Source organism: Bombus fervidus, chromosome 13, assembly GCF_041682495.2.
Source record: "Bombus fervidus isolate BK054 chromosome 13, iyBomFerv1, whole genome shotgun sequence".
Classification (NCBI taxonomy): domain Eukaryota; kingdom Metazoa; phylum Arthropoda; class Insecta; order Hymenoptera; family Apidae; genus Bombus; species Bombus fervidus.
In genome coordinates, this window is record NC_091529.1 from 3,186,375 (window position 1) to 3,210,042 (window position 23,668).

The 23,668-nt window shown below is 32.2% G+C and overlaps 2 protein-coding genes across 4 annotated transcripts in view; one reads left to right on the forward strand and one right to left on the reverse strand.

Moving 5' to 3' along the window:
- Window positions 1-2,774, reverse strand: part of Apolpp (retinoid- and fatty-acid binding glycoprotein apolipophorin) — a 45,804-nt gene extending 43,030 nt beyond the window's left edge. For both annotated transcript variants that reach the window (XM_072015713.1, XM_072015712.1), the window contains exon 1: window positions 2,624-2,774. In XM_072015713.1, coding sequence (XP_071871814.1) covers window positions 2,624-2,699 — 76 coding nt within the window. In that variant the 5' untranslated portion in view covers window positions 2,700-2,774. The remainder of the gene's footprint in view (window positions 1-2,623) is intronic.
- Jeb (low-density lipoprotein receptor domain-containing jelly belly protein) overlaps window positions 1-23,668 on the forward strand; it is a 98,940-nt gene that overhangs the window by 21,412 nt on the left and 53,860 nt on the right. The window contains exon 1 of one of the 2 annotated variants that reach the window (XM_072015717.1): window positions 8,013-8,459. The exons of the other annotated variant lie outside the window; for it this stretch is intronic. The gene's annotated coding sequence lies outside the window, so the exon portion shown is untranslated. Of the gene's footprint in view, window positions 1-8,012; window positions 8,460-23,668 lie in introns of those variants that run through there. 2 annotated transcript variants of the gene reach the window in all.

Consider the following 23,668-nt stretch of genomic DNA (forward strand, 5'->3'; position numbering starts at 1 on the left):
ATTTATAAAAGTTTAAGTTTAGTTACGGGTCTCTTCATCCGTAAATTAAAATAAGAAACTGCATTTTCACGGGGCTCGTTGTTAAGTTGAGAAATCATAACATAATCTAGAAAAGTTTCCTAACGAAGAAAATGACTTTCATTTTATTTCGACAAGATGAGGTTAAATTTAATTCAAACGAAGAAAAAATGGAAAAAAGCAGCGATAAGATATGCGAATGTGTATAGAATTTTGTATAACGTTGCATAAGTAATTTGACCTGTTGTTACGTTAATCTTGTTATAAATTCTTAAATAACATTAATCCATTTTTTGCAGTGACAGTGAAATTACAACTGAATAGAAATTATTAAGTAATCCGATTTGAAATACTGTGATTTCGATTAAAATATTGAAATTCAATTCGATTTTCGAGCTGTCGAGATTCGTTCGATAACGAACAAGTCTTGGAATTAAAGAAGTTTCGAAGAAATTAAGAGGTTAAAATTCTATTACGATTTCTTAATGATTATACTTTTTAACGACAAAAAGAAGAACTCGCCAAATACATATCGCTAATCTGTGAGTTAGATAACGCTTACAAGAGTTTATGTCAACTATTTCGCAAGCTAGATAACTAGTTGATCGAACCAGTTTTGTTGTCATCGGTTTCTTCCTTTTATATATCTCGAATGGTAGATATTTCTACGAATAATTCGATCCAGGGAAAAATATTTCTTAAAATTTTGTGTCCAAAATGATATTAATGTCATCGAAATATTTAAAAAAAGAACGATGGATTTTATCTGTTTATATTTATATGTCTTTTATCGCTTGTCGAAAATATATGGAATATTCAGGAGTTCGATATCATCCAATTCCATGAATTTTGCCCCCGATTCATCAGTTATTTATGTTATATCATAATTCAACTGTAATGTACATAATCTTTTCTTTTTAAACGGATCTGCTTATTTCTGAACATTTCTTTTTTTTTTTTTTTAATAAATAAGTTATGAAATTTTTAAAAATAATTATCATTCTTTGAGATAAAAAAGATTGCGATATATGTGTTTATTCTTGCAATTCCGATATCGTGAACTTTTTCAGTAAAAGTTCAACAAAAAGATAGTTCTATAATTTTTTATATGAAAGGATAACAAATTTTCGTATGGAAAGGAATCTTTAAGAATGTTTTAAAACGAGCTACTTCCATTCAAAGGAAAACTGTTTTGAGACATCCAATTTTTTAGCACATTGCCAACAAAAGAGTTTCTTAACAGAAGAAAGTGACTTAAGTTCTAACGAAGATGTGCTATCTTCTTTCTTCTGAAATTTCCTGCTCCAAAAGAACCGTTTTTATGACAAAGAAGAGTCGTTGTTTCTTCCCTTCTGAGACTCACAGAAGACCCCGAGAAACTTTGGTTAACGCGAGCGTGTCATTTATCTCCTAATTCGTCGTCTCGCAAAAAAGCCATTTTAACGATAAAAGAGAATACTTGTCGTTCATTTTTGTTTCATCGAGGTTTCATATTTCTCTCCGATAAAATTATATCACTATTTTACAGACAGTCATTTATATGAAATAATAATCTGAAAATATAGAAAATTATAAATTTATTCTACGAGCTTTCTCATTTCATTTCGACTGCATATACATGTTCACATTTGCTCCTCTTTATTTAAAAAAAGAGTCTACCGCTGGTCTTTGTTTCGTTACCTATCTTCACCAGAATTTAGTTCTTATGATTCGCGCATAAACACATACGGACGATACAAAATTTTAATCTTTGATTAAAATATTGCGTTGTAAAGGTCAAATAATGTGTAGGCGACAAAAATGTGAAAAAGTTGACTATGAGAGAGTTCATAGAGAAAATTACTTTTAAAAGAAGTTCCAGTTATATCTCGAAACTAGAACTTTCTCTCTCTAATTTAGCTACTTTCGAGGAAATTCTAACGCCTCCATTGCTAATCCTATTTTCGACTGTTCAGTCTCAGTAATACATTATTACAACCTCAAAACATCAACTTTCTAACACAACTCAATACAGTAGACTTCTAACTTGTTTAAATTCCATTTATGCAAGCTGTGTCCTTTACATTCATACATCTAATTTTCTAACTAACACATTCTGAGATTCCAATGGTATGAAAAATATACAAATATTACTATGGTTTTGTATTACTGTACATTTTTTACTATACATATTTCGTATTACTATAGTTTTACATACTTTTTATTATATTATACAATTAACTCGTAAGTATAACGTTTAAAAGATACCTCAAAAAAAAAAAGAACAAAAATAAAGATTTAAACAACTGAGAGTCAATGAAATACAGGAATTACTATAGAGAATGATGAATCTAATAAAGACAATTTTCGTTCCCTTAATTAACTGTAATGTGGGCAGCCGAGTATCCGAACACTCGTATTTGTTTTCACAATTTAGAAATTTTCTAGCGAAAATATGACAAAGCGGTTCCGGATCTACGTTCTTTGCATCATGCTCTCACGCGAAAATTTATGCAAAAATATGCATGAAATATTCAAGTTTGAAAATTATACGCTTCTTGGATAAACCGGAGAATTTTGGTTGCCTACAATAAGCATTGAAGATAAGCTTATAAGTGGTACTTACATGCTGATTCGGTAACCACGAACAGAAGTAAAACGCAAACGAGGGCCGCCCTCGTAAGTCGAGGTGGATGCCCCATGATTGTGTCTCCAGTAGGCAGAAAAGTCTCGCACTGTCGCACGATGTATATCAGCCTGGGACACTGGAGATGTGGCTACGGGAGGAACACTAAAAGCATTAATGCTTTTCTTCGTCCGTGCTTTTATGCTCTTGCGGCCCCCCTCTCACACTTTACCACTTGACCAAGCTGCTGGACATTGGCATACGGTTCGTGTGTGCTCTATTCGTCACGCTGACACTGAGATAACGAGACCCCGTGGCGGGTCGCATAAAGTGGCTTACACACGCTGTAACACGTTGCGATCCATCGGTTTTGAGGTTTCGTTAAAACACTGTGGTTTCGACTTTCCACTAGTATCCACTTACTGAGATATACTCCTGCTGGGAAATTATTCTGAACTTTTGCACCTCGTTTGGTGCTCACTTACAGTGTTTCGGTTTGTCTCTCTCGAAAAAAAGAAAAAAAGAAAAAACTATTACACGGTGAAAGAGAAGAGAATTTTGATGTTTCTTTGGTACCTTTGTTCTTTTTTTTTTATTATTATTTAATTTGTACTTTATAATTTGTCCAGCTGGACATTCGGAAAATTGGTATTGGGTTCCTTCTGGTATTTGCTACGACAAGTTTATTTGTAATTTACGTAGACGAATTGATTTTACATATCTCAGATCAAGCAAGATGTAGACACATTTTATGAATATGTGCGTTATACATGAAACATTCTCAAATCCCATTGTTCTCTCTGACATTCAATTGTTACGATTGAAAATCATGGTACTGGTTTTGAAAAATTTCTGAAAATATACATAGATCTTGTAAGATATTTGAGATAGGTATTTATTTCGTAGAGATCACGGAAAAGTTTCAACAGTCAATTATCTATCGTAAATAACAGATTAGAACACGTAACGAACTTCACTGAATATTACAGCTTACTAATACAGGGTGTCCAAGCAATTATGGTATAATCAGCAAGAGAACGATTTTTCGTGAAAGCACGTAGTGAAATCTACGTCAATTGTTTCATGTAACGTTTCCTTTTCGAAAAAAACGAGTTTGAAAATTGATCACTTTTGTTAATGATTGCCTGTATCAATAGGCCCCGATATTCAGTAAAATTATCATTAACACTTGTTACATATTCAAGATGCTATGATGACTACTCATGCCGTATACAAACTTTTTACTATATCTTGTAATTTCTATATTTTTTTCAGTTTCAGATTAGTTTTAAATTTTGCCAATATAATCGTTCAAAATTATTTTATATAGCAAGCACGATATACACATAAAAGGGAATTCTCTACCATAAGTGTTCAAATATTTTCGCGACGTATTATATTTCAACATGTGTAGGTCTCTTAAGGAAACACCTACATAACTGTGAATGAATGAACAAACTGAATAGACAATACAGGTAAAACGAATCACTCGATTGGTGTCTAATGTCTAAACATCTAAGCAATTTACCTGACACTACACACGTCGACAATCAAGTCGAGAATATCCTTTGTGCCTTTCGAACAGCTGATCATACCGTCTTTGTCATGCCTTGTGGTACTTGCTATTCGTCACCCGTTTGTTATTCTCTTGTGCACTGTTCGAATGAATGGACGAGGTCTTAGGTGTTTTTATTGGCAACGAAGGAGATCAGGGAATGATCGTAATGGGTGATTTAGGTGGCTTTGGTAGACGGTTTTGGGGTGCAGGTGTTCCGTGGGATGGAATTTTATGGCGGATCGGGGTAGAGGAAGTAGATTGCCTGGTCGTTTCAGGCGGAATAAATTTTGTTATTTCGAAGTAGAAAATTGCTGGAGGATCATTGGTAGATTATTTGATTAATTATGCGGGAGAATTATTAGAAAATGATTGAAAAATTAGGAATATTTAACGTAACAAGTATTTAAGTATTTAAATGTATTGAAATTTCTATTTGATCAAAATCATTAATACACCGTTCCCAGATAACGTTTTTCGCTTATGAAAATCATTTCAATATTTAAAGTAAAAGTATTCTTGGATCGAGTGGAAATAGTTAACATTTGAAAAAGCGACTAAACTGCATAATTAGCACTGCTTCTCTTGCTATTCATCGTACTGTGTCTATGTAATTTGTCTGGAAAAATTGGAAACACCCTGTATATTATTCGGAATACTGTGGGCCGCTATGGTTCATTTGTAGCAATGATTATTTGCTTTGTAACGCAACGATATAGTTTATTATTCAAGTAATCGCAAAGTATTGTTAACTGGAATCTTTATGAGAATTAATTGAGTACTTTAAAGGGTAGTATGCGCGTGGCTTTCTTATCGAGTCATTTTTTTCTTTTGTAACGTTACAAAGGGCTGGTTAGACCCTTTAGCAGATCCTTTAGAAATGGTACTTGATTGTGACTATCACGATAACGTTATTTCATAGAATTTAATGAATGACTCGTTCCCAAATAAAAAGATAAACGATAGTTCCGACCTGCGCTAATCTTGTTTGCTACGAGTACTGACTTGTGTTCCGATAAGATTGATTTTCCCAATGGTCGTCCAAAATCATTGAAACATTTACTTTCAGATAAAACGTGCACACGAACACTCAGCTTTTATCTTTATTTACATTTTAACTTAATTTACGTTATAATACAATAGAATGTTCTTGTACAAGATTATACAATTTGCATTGATCAATACAGGCCATGATACATTTTTTAAATTTACGAAAATTATTGTGTGCGAATAATAGATCTATGTTTTAAATAATTTATACGACAGCAAAATAGAATATTTTTATACGATATTGTAATATAATTTTATTAATAGTCACAAGAAAAATTAAATTGTGATTTAGCACAGGGTATCAGACATTCCTTAAATTTGTGGAAAATAGCTTTTATAAATTTTGAAGAGTCACTCATGATCTCTATTATTCAATTCGTTTCAACTAATTTACATCGCAACAGGATAGAATATTCTTATGTATTATTACGATAAAATCAAGCGATGATGAAAGACGTCACGCACTGAGACATGTCGAAAAATAAATGAAATAATAAAATTTCTGACTCCTCTATACATGAAAGATAACTCGGAGCTTCGTTGAAAGAAACACGAAGAGCATCCTTAGAATCAAAAGAAATGAAAATTAATGCGTAGAGACGCGACCAGTATCGCCAAGCGTATTTTACGCGAGCTTTTAGACCTAAACGAGACTAAATTCATCGTCCTTTCACCTACCGCTACCTTGAAATTGTACGCAGACGTAATTATTTCTTTTCAAACCGACATTAAAAAAAAAGGACGAAAAAATGAGAGAAAAAAGAGGGAAAAAGCCAAAGTTGAATAGCAGCTTTGATAAATTAATTAAAGTCAAATTACACGGAAAGCTCAACGAAATTTTCTCTTAGTCGGAGAAAGTTAAACTTACATTTTTATCTCGTTCCTCGATGCATTCAAATTACATCGAGACGAGTGAACGTCCTTCTCTTGGAAAAGATAAAAAAGGAGACAAGAAAGAAAAAGGAAGGAAAGACAAAACCCGGCGAAAAGGTACATAATGTTAAATGAAGCCTTTTGTAAATTAATTAAAGTTGAATTAATGCAAAAAGTTCGCCTTGAATCGGATCTTTTTTAGCCGAAGATTAACGTCGTTCTTTCGACGATTCTCCGGCTTTTCCTGCTCGGTACAATGCAATTACGCTCGAAACAGTGAAACTCGCTAGAAAATTGTTCTGTACTTTTATCTCGTTTGGCATCCATGTCATCCACGTCGCAGTGTTTCGGTTCTTTTCCAAAAAAAAAAAAAAAGAATCGACTAAACAATATGAATTATACATGAATATAGTGATAGATGAATAAAGTAATAAAAGAAAAAGTCCAAAGTTCCTGTGATATCTTTGTTTTTTCTTCCTATTCAATGTGACGAATAATCTAAATTTTTTTACTCCTAAAATAGTGCGATAACAAGTTTATTTTTAATTTCCATAGACAAGTTGATTTTGAATATCTCGGGTTAAATAAAATTCAATAAAAATCGAAATACAATAGGTACAGTGTTTTTATTTTGCAGAGATGTATTTATAGAGTCGCAATGGCTATTCACCACGTATATTATTTTCTTACTAAATACATGTTTGCAGTATCTCGTAACTTCTATAAACATTTACAAATTTCATCAATATTGTTACTTCTGTATTTAGAGGTAGGATCACAATAGCTATTATTTTATTCTTTGGATAAATCTATCATACCGTTCTGAGCCGAAAAACCTTTATTGCACTATCTTACATGGACTAGGAGTAATAAACAAAAGAATATCTTAAACTTAACTTAAAATATCTTAAAAATATCGATTAAATCTATCGATTATATCTAGAACTATCTTCTGGTTACTATTTATTGTAACAATCAATATAATCGTTTTCTCAGGTTAATGAAATTACAAAATGTTTTATGTAAACAATACGTTCAAACGTAAGTATTCTACCACTTTTATGAGCCACTATACATATAATATTCTAATAGTTAAATCTACGAAGTATGTACATATCGTACAAAAAAGATTTCTATTATACTGTGCGACATTGAAGGTACAATTTGTTTAAAACGTTATATAAGCGAGTGACTCAGAAATACCTTGTACACGCGACCAAATACAACCTTCCGATAACCCAAGATTCTTAATAATCATCGGTCTGAATATCGAAATTACGCGTCCAGAGTTTCCACTTATTTTTATTAATCTTAACGCTTATGAAATAATGTTTCTGTGGAATTTTAATATAAATTTGATATAAATGTACATTCATCGTACACTAAATTTCAACACGTGTATCAAATTCTTTGAAAATTCATGTCTAAAAATTCTCTACTTGTCTATGTTGATTTTAATGGGAAAACAAGATTACTCGTAGCAATCTCGTCTAGAATTGAATGCGTGAAGTTTCAATACGTAAACACGTCGACAGATAATTGGACGAGACAATGATACAAGACAGATCTGAATGGAAAATTGTCAGTAAACGGATTAATCATCGGTTTATAGTGACAACGACGACATTGTGGAAAGTAACACGGACTTTAACTAGCAAACACATCGTGATAACACCATGTTTTCCAACTACCAGCAGTACGATATGGTGAACAAAAGTTTATAATTTTAGTCGATTAAGAAGACCGTTTTTAAAGTAAGTAAATTTTGAATGCGCAAAGTGCCTGGTCATATGTGCAACTTGAAGGAATTGAAGTTTTCGAACTCGATTTTCTAAAATATAAAATCTCCAACGTAATTTCATTATTCTTAATTTTTCTCTTATTTTGAGCCACAGGATCTCCTTGGTTTCACTTGCACCACGAAATCGCTGCCACTGTAGTTGATATGATTTGTTGACATGATCAAAATGTTTGAAATGATTCGATTTAGTAAAGCGTAAGAGGACAAATTGGAGCGATGTCACCCCAATTTCAATCTATTCAAAAATGTCACTGCGCACAATCCGTGCATGACTTTGCCGGTCGACGCGTCATTAACGTATCCCGGCTATCGGATGGGGCTCTCTACACTTAACGTTGCTCTCTGGTATCGTCGGTATCTAGAATATTGTTTTGATAATGCGCGTTTCGTATGTTTGCCGAGGATTTGCTACAACGAAGCTCCTGTTGAATTAGCATCAACGCTGGTAGAACATATTTGCGAATCGAGAACGGTTGTTACATGATGTAGTACGAATTGAAAATCGAAAACGAATTAAATAAGAAAGCAAAGCATCGAAATACGGAGAAATTGAAACGGTGAGCGATGTGAACGGTGAAAAGATAAAACACCATCTTTTGTAACGATAAAGGTAAATTATATTATTAGGTTGTCCGGGAAGTTTCTTTCGTTTTATGAGGAAATAATAGACGCACAACGTTTTTTGTTTTATATTATTTTGTCGAATTACGTACGATCCATTTTGTTCTGTTGAGATAAGCAGCGCGACATTTCACAGACTTGGTTTCACGTTTGTACAAAGGTGCACTATTGTAAAAAACACGTTTGCAAAAGAAAGATACTTTTCGGAGAACCTAATATATAGATCCCATAACAATTGAAACGTGGTATCCATAATACTATTTCGAGAAATTTTGTCATTTTCTTTATGACTTCTTCGTTTTTGGATATTCAAATTTTTTTAAATATCCGCAGCGTATTCGTCAAGAAACCTTACCTTAAATATTTCTAACGTTTCGTTTAACTTGAAAGTAATAAAGAAAAGCCTTTCATATTTTGAAGCATGCGTCGAGTACATGTAAAAGGTTCCCCGAAAAGAATTATTTTCCGATATCTCGCTTATGATTTTGATTTATAAACTTGTAACCTCATTTAACGTGTTACGTGAAAATCGAACTCGAATAGAATTAACATGCTACCAACTTTGTTATTAATAAGCCGCGTGTAACTAGCTTAGAAGTGATAACACTGTGACCGTTGCTCCATCCAGAAAAATAGAAAAATGCCATTCGAGTCGAGAGTCCATTCTGGTTCGGAGTTCTTCTTCATCTCGGAAACTTTATTAAACTTCCATAGAAAATGAGTTTCTTTTCGATAGAGCGTTACACAGTCAGGACTATGGAAGGTATTAAAAAAGGTGAATGATAATTATTTATAGATAATTAAAAAAATCCATATATACGAAAACGAGTCAGCCGACCTATCTTCGTTTCTATCTCACTTATTCTTTTTGTTTCTAACGAAATTTAGCAGATTTTGGGATTTTTAAGTTATACTGTTTCATAACTGTCAAACATCCAGTGTGTTTCTTGTGTTCAATGTTACACCGCTTTCTCACGAAATATCTGCAACCTGCGTGTAATAAAATGATCGACTACTATACTAGAACTATACTGTTAATTCGACTGTAGCCAAAATGTGCTATGAATCCTTGTTCGAGATTTCCATTCAGCTTCGTGAAAGCACACGATAATTAAAATCCGATAGGCGATATCTATTGTCGCTTCTCAAATTCGAAGTTCGGATAAATAACATTTCATACGCAGTAACTCGATTAAAATACAATCTTGCCAAAGATAAGCGCAAGTTCGAATATTTTTATCGTAGACGACAACGATCGATCTTGAATAACAATCATTCCGATGAATTTCTATTCGTCGATAAGGATTATTCAATTTTCGTTCGTCGATCGATCCTCGATGATCTTTCAATGACCCTTCCGTTCGGGGATCGCCACGTATATTTTCCTCTTTGAGGATTTCCATCCACGAACAGGTTGTTCCGTGATCAAAGGAACGCGTGGACGTATCGTTGAAAATCGTGTTGCGTATCCTGTGTGCTACCGCGTTTTTGAGGGGACACCAAACAAACAGCAACACCAGCTCCTTTGTACCTTTTGATTACACGCCGGTGAACGAGCGTAACCGATGTAACACGATGCATGGAACGTGATTATTTGGTCATTCTTGCATCGAGCTTAAAAGAGAGTATGAAAATGGAGAATGATGGCGCACTGTTAAAGTCACGGGTATCAGATTATTTCTTGGCGAACGACATGCATTTCATTTTAGGAAATTTCTCAAATAAAAAATAAAGTTATAGTTATAAATAAGATATTGAACTAAAACGATAGAAACGCGGGAGCAACAAATCGAATAAAAGTCACATGGAGAGATACGAATTAAAATAATTAGAAAATTATTTTTACTGTTTTTTGAGTGAGATATCTTTGCTAATTTTGTTCAACCTGCTTAAATTAAGGATGAGACTCTGAAGTAACGTGTAAAATATACGTAAAGGAAATAATCATTGCACAGTAAAAAAAATTGAGAATCTGAAAAGTTCAAAGTATTCGATGTGTCTTTCTTTAGTTTAGGCGATACATATCCGTACATATATAAATATTCTATTTATTTCAATTTTGTTCTTTTCGAACACTTTCTTTATATTTGTTTTATTTATTTTAATCATTTTAAACATCATAATTTTATTATGCGCGAGTAGGTTAAACTGTATATTAAGTAATTTATATTCCTATAAAATGATAGAAAATTATTTTTATCAATTTGATGTCTACTATGAGCGTTAAAAATTTTAGATTGTAATATTTTAACATTTTGCATATTTCATCGTTCTCTATGTTTATATTATGTATCGATATAATTCCTTCATGTTTTATTCTACACAATTCATTTCGTAGTTTTCAATTTACCTTTTGGACTTTTGTCGTTTCTAATCCGAGATTTTGTATCGGATTTGTACTTCGTTTTCCTGATTCTCGATATTCCTCTTTTCATGTAAGCATGATATCAACGGTTATCGGGAAGAATGCTAATCGCTTACGACAGTATCAATTCTGTCAATTTTTGTTCAACTGATTCCGCGCTCTTTTTTCCTTCGTCGTTGTGCGTTATCTACGTAGGAAATTCTTTTATAATAAAGATGTAATAAAAAGGTCAAGTAACGTTTGATAGCCTCGTTATGCTACCATTAGATTATGTAATGAACACATACTAAATTTAAACGGGCTTCTCATTCACGTCCTCTGAAAAATGGCTACTTTGAATATTTACAATATAGCATTAAGGTACTATACAATAATATAGTATCAAAACAGTTAAAACGATGAAGAAAAATCTGCAAAAATATCTTGAAAAATTACACAGTCTAAGATTATTAAAATTTTAATATAGTTAACCATATTTCTTACTGAGCTTGAAACTTTCGATTTTCTATTTAGAAAACTCTATATCTAGATCAATAAAATATAGAATGTTCTACATCGTTTTCTTATCACGATAATCTAATAAAATCAAAGTAATTAAAATTATCCTATCTTATAATTAAACTAAGTAACTATAATTAAAAGTATCCTAAGTATTGGAACTGTTTTTAAAGTATTGTATCGATGTATGTTGTATATGTACGTATATTGATTTCGTAGGTACTACCACGTGGCTACCCTCTTTCCAAGGACGAAAGGCAGGAAAATAGAGTTATCTATCTAATTAAGTAAAATTGAACTACGTTAAATGGGTTAAGTATAAAGTTAATAATCATCTTTGAAAATACTTTTCTTTTTCACAGTGAATTTAAAATTACCTTTTTTAAATAAACCATATAATTTTTTCCGTTATATTTCAGCAAATAATTTTTTTTTCTAGTCTTATTCAATAAATATTATGTTTGTCCAACAAAACGAAGAATGATAAATATACGAATACGAACGATAGAATAAAGACAAATGTAGCGAATTACATTAGCTTTGATCTGCATTTCTGTCATAGATCGCGAATATCAAAAATAACCTAAATTTTTTAACAATACACATACACGTACACCTACTTACAATATATTCTACGTAATCACTCTCATTTTACGTCATGTTTTTGAAACGTTAGAAGGCCGGGGAAAAATTAGACAAAGTGACGCGGTGTCGAATGACGCTGATATTTTTCCGGAAGTGGAGGACCAGTTCCTAATTTAAACTCATAGCCTTTGTAAACGAAACTATTTACTTTTCTATATACTAATCGATAGTACATTTCTATTTTCTCTATAAAAAGTGTACTACGTCCAAATATGTAAGAGATTTAATACGAAGCAAGCAAATTTTCAAATTCATTTCTCCCGAGAACGAAGTCACAAACGAAAAATGTTTACTCTGTATTTTCAACTCCGCCTTGTTCGTTGCACAAACGCCGAGACACTATGAATAATAAATAATACTAAAACGTAACGTTGAAAGGTTTCTCTTATTACTTCTAGTTTCTTATTAATTCCTTTTTATGGAAATGTTCTCCCTCAAGCTTTATTTCCTCGTGAATTATATTCCTATCTTCGATCGACAATTAAACTTGAGAAATTCAGATTACAGAATCGAGGATTTTTCTAATAGCCAATAGCGAACAATGGTCGCGTTGTCCCAGAATCCAAGAAGGAAAGTGCCGATGCGATTTTTATTGTGCATCTCAATTACGCTCCGATATCATATTCTGATGCATCGTCGTATCTTCCGCCCAGAGATTAACGAATAAAAAACAAGTTCATGTGAACTGGGAGAAATGTCGCATTGTGGCATTTGTACGAACACATTCGTTTGTTTTACTGGAAGAAGTTTATCGACGAATTTTTGTTGAATATTATCGCATTTTTACTGAACACCACCAAAGGAAATTATTAGTCACCCTGTATATTATACGATTGAAATATATAGAACGATGTATTGACTAATAATTTTATAATTTGATAGTTTCCTGTATGGCTCTTTGTGTTTCCTATCGAACGAATTAAGAATTTCGCAGATTGAGAATTTCTTCGTTAAAAATCTTTATTCAGCTTAGGATGAATCTTATAAAACCAGTCGAATTATTATGCGCAAAATGAAGGTATTTTTAAATTGCAGATTGAAAATGGTATTGAAGAACTTTCCAAATTGATAAATTTCTATTCGGTCAATTTCTGATTACGAAAGTTTTTCAATTAGGCTGTTCTTTGACACATAAATCTCTCGTAGAACAAAATTGCGTCCAGAGTATTTTATACCTGAGAATTTTCTAAATGATCAAATTTTAAAATGAAAAATTTCCCAATTGTATATTGCTCGACTAGTTTCGAACGCTTTGGATTTCCTCAAAATTTTTAAATTACAATGCAGGACTTTGTGGATTTTTCGAAATTAGAATTGTTTGAATCGTAATATGATTTCAAAGTGAAAGCTTTATTTTCTTGAAGTGTTTAACTTTTTGAATGAAGAAATTCGTAAATTAGAATCAGTGAATTCCTGATTTTAAAACTATGTAATTCATTTATTAAATTTGTATTTATTTACTTGTTTATTATTCAATATCTATTTATTATATTTCGATATAATATTAATTAAATTAAAATTCTACTATATTGTTATATAATTTCGATGTACAATATCCTTAAACAGAATGTTTACGAACGTAAAGAAACTAGTTTCTTCAAATTCGGGAGCTTTCAATAGATTTCAAGGGCTGGTAAAACAAGAAACTTTTCGAGTCAAAGAGAATATTTCATCTCTCTTTCCTGAATATTTTAAAGTTTCAATTAACCAAATTGAGAACTTTTCAATCGAAATATCCCTTGCTTGTGAAGTATTCAAACTTGATTAAAAAATTGTCTTTGAAAAATGAACTGCCGTATTTTCAGTTCTAAAATTTTTTATTAACGGTGCCTAAAACTTTATACAATAAAATACGTTTGAAATTATATAAGAACGATCGCCTTATCAAGTAGATTTTTCTGTCACATTTCTTCCTTTTATTGTTATTATTTATTTTATTAATGGATGCGTCAACTGTTTTTCTATGGTCAAATGTCATTTCTTTATTGAGAGTCACGCAATTTATGTTTGGGAATGTCAAGATTATCGAATCTTTCAGCTGAAAGCCTACGAATTTTTATCGCTTGCGTCACGATGCATTTTCGTTTTGATTAATGAAACGCAAATGAATTGAATCGGTTCCGATGTGGAGGCCGTTCGATAGAACAAGACGATCGTTAGATTTAACTAGTATCCTTCCGTTATCGCCGAGTGCATGCTACAAACAAACAAATGACTCAGGATTTAATACGAACGAAGTCCACGATCGTTGATTTAGAGAAGGCAAACCAAATCAAACTTTCATCGACGTCAACCAAACGAATATACATAATTGTATGTTATACATAGACACTTACATTTGTCTTTCCTTATTATCTTTTTCTATATAGTTATAATAATAAATGTACAGAAACAAATGTTAATTGAATTATATGATAACGTTTTGACATTAAATATTTCTACAAATATTTTAACAGATTTTTAATGGCAATATTTAAAATTTCAAATATTTCGGAAAGTGCAATGAAATATTCTTTTTGATTCGAAAAGCTTCTCGTTTTATCAGCTTTTTTTACAAAAAATGGTAATATTTTGTCGTAACAAAAACATTGCTGATTAATTTCCGTGTTTTAATTAATATTCAGTGTGCTTCCACTTTTTACAAACAATTTATGTGCGATATATCGGATACGGATAAGTAAATTTTGAACAAATTTTGATTCTATGTGAAGATCACAGAAAAGAGTATGATACTTCGTTGATTTTTTATTTTAACGTTATTTTATGATTAAAGAGAAAGTCAAAAGGACCTGTTAAGTACAAAGGTATAGTCGATGAAGTTTTGAAACAATATTTCAATATTAAGACAGGAACAATATCCTTAAAATTATGAAGAGAATGAAAAAATACATACATATTTAGCCCTACCAGCAGTGGACAATTTTAATGACATGAGAGTAATTGACAATGAATTTTATATGAAATATTGAATTTTAAAAAATTCTCTCCTGTAAAAAATGGAAGTGACTAATCGTGTTCTCCTATGGGTTTCATAGTTCTCAGCTCTTTCCAAAGATTCTTTAAGGTATTCTTTCGATGTTATGAGATATTTGCAAACTAATTTTTGTTTTTGTATACGTTTCTACTCGAAAATATCTGCGTATAATATACAATTACATATACTTGAATGCCTGTAATAATATAGGAAATCTTTTAATTCAACAACTAACTAACTGCACGAATACTTCTATCTCTCGCTGGAGCTTCGAATAAGCTCGATACGTAAACTCACATACATGTTTACAAAATTCTCTCAGAAATATTCAAATTCGCGTTTCGTACCGCGAAGGTACACAAAAATTCTATTTCTGGCCCATCGATCCTCCATCTTCTCTGTTTCTCCTCCATAGAGATCGAGCGTAACAAACGTTTTTTCTGGGGAGAAAAAAAAAGAAGAAAAAAAAAACAAAACGGTTGCGAGCGAAAAAAACGGGCGTTCTAAATTTAGTTCGCTTTATTTATAGAGCCGACGTTAACTCTTTTGGAGTTCTCGCGTGTGACGTTTCACCCCTTCGCGCAAAACCAACCACTTTCCCCGTTTCGTCCGTCGCCCTTTAATTCTCGTCGCATCGCTTTAATTCTCGTTTATTTCACGAAATATCATCACCAATTTGGCGGTCTTTGTTTAAACGAGGAGAGAGAGAGGTTGATCCGCACGTGGAGGCCCCGGCCGTGAATCGCTGAACTTTACGTAATGTGTCGCGACATTTCCAGTCGGCAATTTATATTGATCGGATAACATCCTGGAATACGGGGTGCTTTCGTCGGGGTGTCGAGCGTCGTCGTTTCCGATACCGCGCCTGTTACAAGCGTACAAATCGTTTACACTGCCATTCTGTTCGCTCTCGCGTGTTTCCTGTAACACGATGCACCAGTTCTACTCGAGATACACGATTCGAGGTACACTCTCGTATCTGTCGGTATTAATAAAAGCTTCATTTGATTGCTTTTTTTTACCGGAGAGGAATATTAAATTTTAGTAAATCGTGAGCTTAGTGTCTCTCCCGAATCGTATCACTTTTATATGGCTCTTTGAGAAATTCTTTATTGTTTCTGATGGCTTGCAAATGGCCAGATATTAAATATTTATCAAGGAATCGAAATTTTTCGTATAAAGAAAATACCGTGAGTAAATGATTTTTTAACTATATGATAAGCATTTATAAATGCTGGGTAAGGGTAACACTTATAACCTTTTGAGGGATATTTATATTTCATATATTTGTACGAGAGATATGTGTGAAATATTAATATTAATATGATACTATAGAGTAGTTTGGCTTGTTTGATAAATATTAACAAATTGTAGATTTTGTTGTTTTCTAAATTTTCTCTCCAGTGTGTTTTTATTTGGAAAATTTTTAATGTGAAATATTTATTAAAATATTGCATCCTTAATTCCATCCTCTTCGTATCTGACAAAATTCAACTTTCCGATATTGTAGAAATAGAATTTCGATACAATACTCAATAAATTTAATGAATAACATAGGTGAATCCTATAAGGTTAACAACCTTTTATTTCGCTCTAAATGACAAACAACAAATTGGATAAATTTCCTTCGAAATGCTATTTTAACGTGTTAAATGATTATAAATTGATTTTGTTTCAGCCGTATTATTCTTTTTTTCCAACCAAAAGACTATTCACATTTGAAACACAAAAAGGTTATTCGAAATATGAGAGATTTGTTTTTCTCTTGTTTCACGCAACTTGTTATAGTTTTTGTAACAGTGTTGTACCAATATGATTTAGCATAGATATCCTGATGGAATTCTTAAAAAAAAAATTCCTCAGAAAATTTGAGCGATTTCGACGCGTATTACATTCGGGTCACGATACGAAAGCTGACGTCACTATTCCTATAAATCTATGTGGATATCGAACAATGACGTAATCGGACATCCGTGATCGGAATATTTACGCGATCCATTAAACGTTACACAGCTATGACCAATATTACGATGAATATTCCATATACGCTCCCGTTCAAAAGCATCAGGATGCTTTGGTAGATTTGTGATAACAGTCGTACGTACACTGACTACAATTGTGTTATATTAATTACAGCATTTAGATACTAGTTAATTAGATACAAATATATTAGCTACATTTAATACCTTTTAATAGTATTTTCATTATTCATATACCTACAGAAATTTTGTACTATGCAAACGAAATATTCAACTTGATAAAAAAATTCTTCATCGGAAAATAAGAAAAATCTGTGCAGATACTTTTTGTAGCCACTGTATATAAATTTTATTGATTTTTCAAATTAACTCTTATAGTCTCAGTGTTGCATTTGCGCAACACTTATTTTTTAAAACGTGTCAAACTCTACCCTTGACTAATATCCAATCTATTTTGGCAAAGTTCTCTTATTTTGTGGTGCAAATACTTTTTGTAGCCACAGTATATGAATTTTATTGATTTTTCAAATTAACTCTTATAGTCTGAATGTTGCATTCGCGCAACACTTATTTTTTAAAACGTGTCAAACTCTGCCCTTGACTAATATCCAATCTATTTTGGCAAAGTTCTTTTATTTTGTGCATAAAAACCCGCAGCTATCATACACGTATATAATTTTATATGTTGTGAATTTAGTGCGCTATCGCTGCAAATTGACTAAAATATTCGACTGTGTATGTTTTCAATGCCACTGTGTGTATACGACACGACCATAGTTTATTGCAGTTTATTGTTAGATAGAAAGATACAGCGGTCAGTTGATAAAAATTGTATAATTTTTTGCTTGGTTTCTATTTCTCGCTATAAATAACAACAGGATTTTGCACGGAGGAAACGAGACAAGGGATGAAATAAAATATACAAGTAATTCAGATGTACTACAAAGCACGAGTAATTGCTAGAATTTTTGTGAAGAGAATAAAATGTTTCTAATTGCGGCTATGCACTCTATTGTCATAAAACATTTTTTTTTATGCATATAAAGGGTACAATCATTATTAAAATTATTGGAATTAGAAAAATTATTAGTTAGAACATTTTTCTGATGTTCCCTAATCTTAAAATTAACGAAATTTACGTAAATTAATATGTACAATTCAAGTTCATTATTTTAAAACAAATACATGTGATATATGAAAATAAAAAAGGTGAAGGTATAAAAAAGACGTTTAAGAATATAATATATGAACGTCTATTAACTATTAAATTTTCAATCCATTAAAAATCCATTAAAAATTGCAATATGAAAAATGTAACAAAAATTGACTTTTGAAGAGTTTAAAAAATAAAATAGAAAACCGCTTTCAACATTCATATTTAAAAATTTGTTACGAGAAACTTTAAAACTATTTGAATAATTTATATATTCAAAACCGTCGACTTTCCAATTAAAAATATTCTCAAGGTATCCAACTATGGAAAAAGCTCTTTGTTTAAAAAAATCCCACGCTGAGAACTTTTTGAAATTGTCAGCTTCGCGAAAATTACGTATTATCCAATCAAGCCATTTCGAAATTTATTACTCGATTTAAAATTGACGGACGAGAAAAATTATAAAAAAAAATAGTTGGATGAAAATCTCTACGAAATCAATAAATTAGCAAGTAATTTATTCACGAACTTAATTATCTATTATTAATAGTAGTACGACTAGCATAGAAATATCTTTAAAATTTTTCTGAAATTTTAGAATTTCCGAATGTCATTGATTATATAATTTACAGCACATCCTTATAAACTTATTGCCTAATGAAACTCTATAGAGGAACGCTTCGCAAGTAAAAAAAGCTACTCGATAGAGACGATACTCCTTTATTAGGTCACTTGATCAATATAGGTCAAGTAATTTATTAGTAAAATTGTTTCTATCGATAATTATGTACATATTTCGTAATGGCGATTACAGTTATTTAAGTAATGTACATCGTTAAATGTCTCGAAACCAGTAACCTGAACTTTCATAATAACGCTCCCTGAAGAGTTGAACAATGTGGATGCAGGATGCAACGAAATTAACAATAACAGGGGACTATAAATTGTCATCGACCGTGGAACTACATTAACGAAGAACTTCCAACGCACAGAGTTCGCCACTTGGAAATTTTATGTAGTTGCTCCGAATTGGAAGTTCGATAATTTGCATTGCGAGAATACGCTCTACGATCGAAACTTGTGTTGTAGATCTCAACCAGACAACGAAGCGGAATTGAAACAAACGTGATCTGTCGTTACCTTAATTTTCTGAAGAGTTAAATTATTTTATAGAGTATAATCAGTTTGCAAATCTACGTTTAACTCATTGTTCTAAAAAAAAAAAAAAAAAAAAATAATAATCTTGGAAGTTTAACCAGTTTAATATTTTCTTTTCTTCTGAAACGTTTAAATTAGCATAAAAATAAAGAAAGGTTTGAACATTTTCATTTGGAGATAAATTATTTGTTAAACATTTGATAAAGTATTTGCTAAACATGAAATGAAAAATAAATGCCCTAATTTCGATAGTTACGTAATTGTATAAAATCTTGAATGCATTATTCCATAAAGAAATAATTAAAACGAAACTATAAGAATATTTATTCATTTGTTTAGAGATTTAAAATCATAGAATAAGACAGAAGAACATAAAAAATTTTGAGAATGTTCCATTCCAAGATATTACACAAAATACTGTTTAAAAAAAAAAAGAAAATGTCTACAAATTTAGATATCATAGAATATCATATAAATTCACGCATAAAAAGTAATTCGTTATTTTGCCAAAAATTAGTTTTAGAAAATGTTGAACAGTTTAGGATTTTCGCTCGGTCAGTGAGCTATTTTACTGGAGCGGAAACCTTTTCTCAACTATATGTGAAAATAAACGGTGTCGGAAAGAACGTTCCTCCACCTGTTGAGTATCTCTGCTGTGTTAAGAGGACAATTCTTTTAATAAAAAGTATTGACACGCCTTTTTCTGAAGGAACGTTCCGTAATGGCGAAGAAGAGTCCTTTTTCGCCTACGATCCTTGGGAATAGTATCACCGTTACTACCGGGTGTTTCGCAATTTCAAAACAAAGTACCATTTCCTTCTTCAACCAAATGTTTGTATATAAACATTTGAGTTCCAGCATTACTTTAGCTTTCGTATACATTAATACGAATTAGTTAGTGTCAATGCACAATAACTCACGAAAGTATCGGAACACTTTCTATGGGAAACTTTTATCGATGTATTACGTAAAATTTTTTGAAATTTCGTTAGCGCTATAAAAAGATATGACTATCGTGATTTACGTACATAGAAGTTACGAGTTATTTATCGCATATATACATTTTTCACGTAGTGAAAAACTAGTATGAATAGTAGTTTTGAACGTACAATTGACGCTAAAGATGGTCTTATTAAATATTAATATAGCGAATAATTGACTGTTCAAATACTTTGCTAATCTTTGCGAAGTGAAGCTATTTTGCAACAAATATCTTGTAACTTTTATATACATTTACAGATACGTTGCAAATTTTATCGATATAATCACGAAGATCAGTCGTGTCTCGTTACAACCCCAATGACAAATGTTACAATTCCAAATGTTTTGTATAATATACGTATACATGAAAAGTTTCTGGAAGTGTTTAAATACTTTCGGGAGTCGTTATATTCGTCAAATTATTCACAGATGAAAATATTGTTCTCTCTGAAATATTTTCTTAAATATTCTCTCTCTTATCGAATCATTCCACAATAACAGAGCAACAATTTTTGTTGTTATTTCTATATTCAGAGGTAGGATCACAATAGTTATTACTATATTGTACGGATAAATCTATCACACCGTTCTGAGGCGAAAAACCTTTATTACACACACTTACATGGACTAGGGGAAAAAAGAGAAACAAAAGAACATCTTAAAATTATCGATTGAGTTTATCGATTGTATCTAGAACAATCTTCTAATTACTGTTTTTTGTAACTAACGCATCTGTATATGGATGGTGGGCGCGAACTCACGTTGTCATTTTCAACAATTTTTAGCTCTATAGTAGGAATTGAATTTAAAAATACGATTGTACATATTTGTTATCAATAACGAATGACAGCGTTTGTCATTTCTCTGTTGATGTTATGAGCCACTTGTGAGTAGCAGCGTATCTCATGCACGCATTGTTCTATTGCATAAAAGTAGTTGTCAACGCAGATGTTATTTACTCGGTACGCGGTTAGATGATCGCAGAAAAGGAGAAAAGAGAATATTCAATAAGATCTATTATAATGAAAAAACACGTGCAGGGGGAATCGGTTACAAAGCAAGCGTGCCGTTTATCAATATGTATTGTAATAATTTCTATTTATCTGAACGCGCGGCTATTTATCTTGGTACGAAACGTCAGTTGGAAAATTTCATTCTGACGTATCTCTTCGGCGGGACAGCGATTACCAATGTTAATGGAATTCCAGAAACATTGGTAATTGAATCGAAGTGAAATTTTGAAATCTTTGAGCGTCGCAAATTCAATATTTTCGAATGTTGAAAGTTCGAGGTTTCGGAGTTCGGCAAATTTCTTTTCCAAATTATTCTATTAATAGATCTTTTAGCTGTCTAAGTTGTAGGATTCTCTTAGTGTCTATGATTTACGTGATTACATAATCGTACAAAATTTGTATAAAGCTTTTGACGAATTCCAGAAATTTTAAGGTCTTTTTCTTTATTGAAATTCTATAAAAAATATTACTCGAAATCATTTTAAGGAACTTGTGAATTTTTACTTTTATTGGAACATTCGAACAGTGACTGGAGTTTCTTTATACCATTTACTTTACATATTTAAAATATCTCGAACCATTTTTACAGCCGTTACTTTTTAGAGATCCTTGTCTGGACATTTTATTTGCGGCTCCTGATACTCTCGACAATTGCTTTATTTTATCCTACTTACTTTATTCTGTTTCGTTCTAACCATTTCGAACTGTGTCGTTCCAGCTCCGTTTCGTTTGCGCGATAAAAAAAAAAAAAAAAAAAAGAAAAAAGAATGGCTAGAAACGAAGGAAGAGATTCGTTGAAACAGCTGTGTGAAACGCGCAGCGAACTTTGGTATTAAAAGTACAGCCTCGTGAATATTGAACCGTTCAATTATCCTGACGACCGGACGCAACCACATCGCGCGAGTTCGTCAAACATTTGTTAAATTGAATCGGTTTGTAGCTACCGGGCTTTGCGAGAGTTTAATTTTTAACGCGGATGCAAATGTCGAGCGACTGACGATGCGCGATATCACAATTAGAAAATACAAACAGGCGATATGAAGTTTTTCCGAGTTTGAATTTTGGCCGCGCTTATGTTGTGTCGATGTGAAAATTGCGAGGTTGTTTGTGGAAGCAAAAATTGTGCACGTGGTATCACAGAAGGGAGAGTTTAAAAGTTTAAAAATTTATAATACTTATTAACCCTTTGAGAGCTATGAACGCATATATGCGTTCTCACATAACCATTCAATTTAAGCTAAAAGTGATGTTAAAATGACGTGATGAAAAAGACGTATGAATATTATCCACTTTACATCCTGATGATTTCGTCGAAACAAAGAAAATTAATTATCAAACTGATAAACCAAAGTGAAAATCAAAGTGTGTAGCAGACTACAATGCCTTTCGCAAAAAATACGCAGCCCACGGTGTGCTTCTTCGTAAAGAGTGGCCAGTCCACGGCGCACGCTTAACAGCGCTTAAAGGGTACATATAGGGTTACATAATTTATACAGAGAGTTTTGATCATCTTAGGTTCGTTAATTTCTTCGTTACTCTTATAAAATGAAACATACAAAAAGTTATATCAAAACAAAAAAAGAAAAAGACAACGATTATCGTGTTTCGTGGTTTTCCTCTTACGAATTTATCTTCTTCGAGTTATCAGGACTAGCCATCTTCGTTAAGTGGGATTAACGCAATGTATTAAAAGTATTACGTTTTTTATACACCAATCGATGGATTTTTTATTCCTTAGAAGAAGAGTAAAATAATTTATTGGTCCAGATAATTTCTTCTTTAACTTTATACGTTGCTACTAATTCATCCAAGCGATTTCTTTAACCATAAATAATGGGAAAAACAGAGATGTAGATATTTAGCACGTCATAAACTTATTAAAACTTCAAATTCGACCATCAAGGTGTAAGCTGAAATTGCAATTTTGCGTGTAAAGCAATGGACGTGAATATACGAGAGAACATGAGAATGCAAGATGCAACTATTAAAAGTTAGAAATGATAGTTCGTAAAATCCTTGGAGCTAACCTAACCTTACGTGTAATATGTCCTTCGCTGTGGGAGGATCTTTTGAAGGTTAGAGGTTGAGGCGAGGGCGTGTGGACACCTATGAGGTTCTTCGGATGGCTTCACATTATGCAAAAAGCCTTTGAAAGGCTGATGCAACCCGAGAAGAACAAGATTTGTAGAAAGGAAAAAAGCCAAAAAAAAAACAACCTTCCGACGATCACCAACACGTGGTGAAACACCCACGCACTCGTATCCACCTATAGAACATACCTAAACTCAGAACTACGTACGCACCCACACGAAGGTCTGAGTATATCATGAGTTGTTGCATACAAAATGAGTATCGTAGCGTGACACGTGTATTTGACAA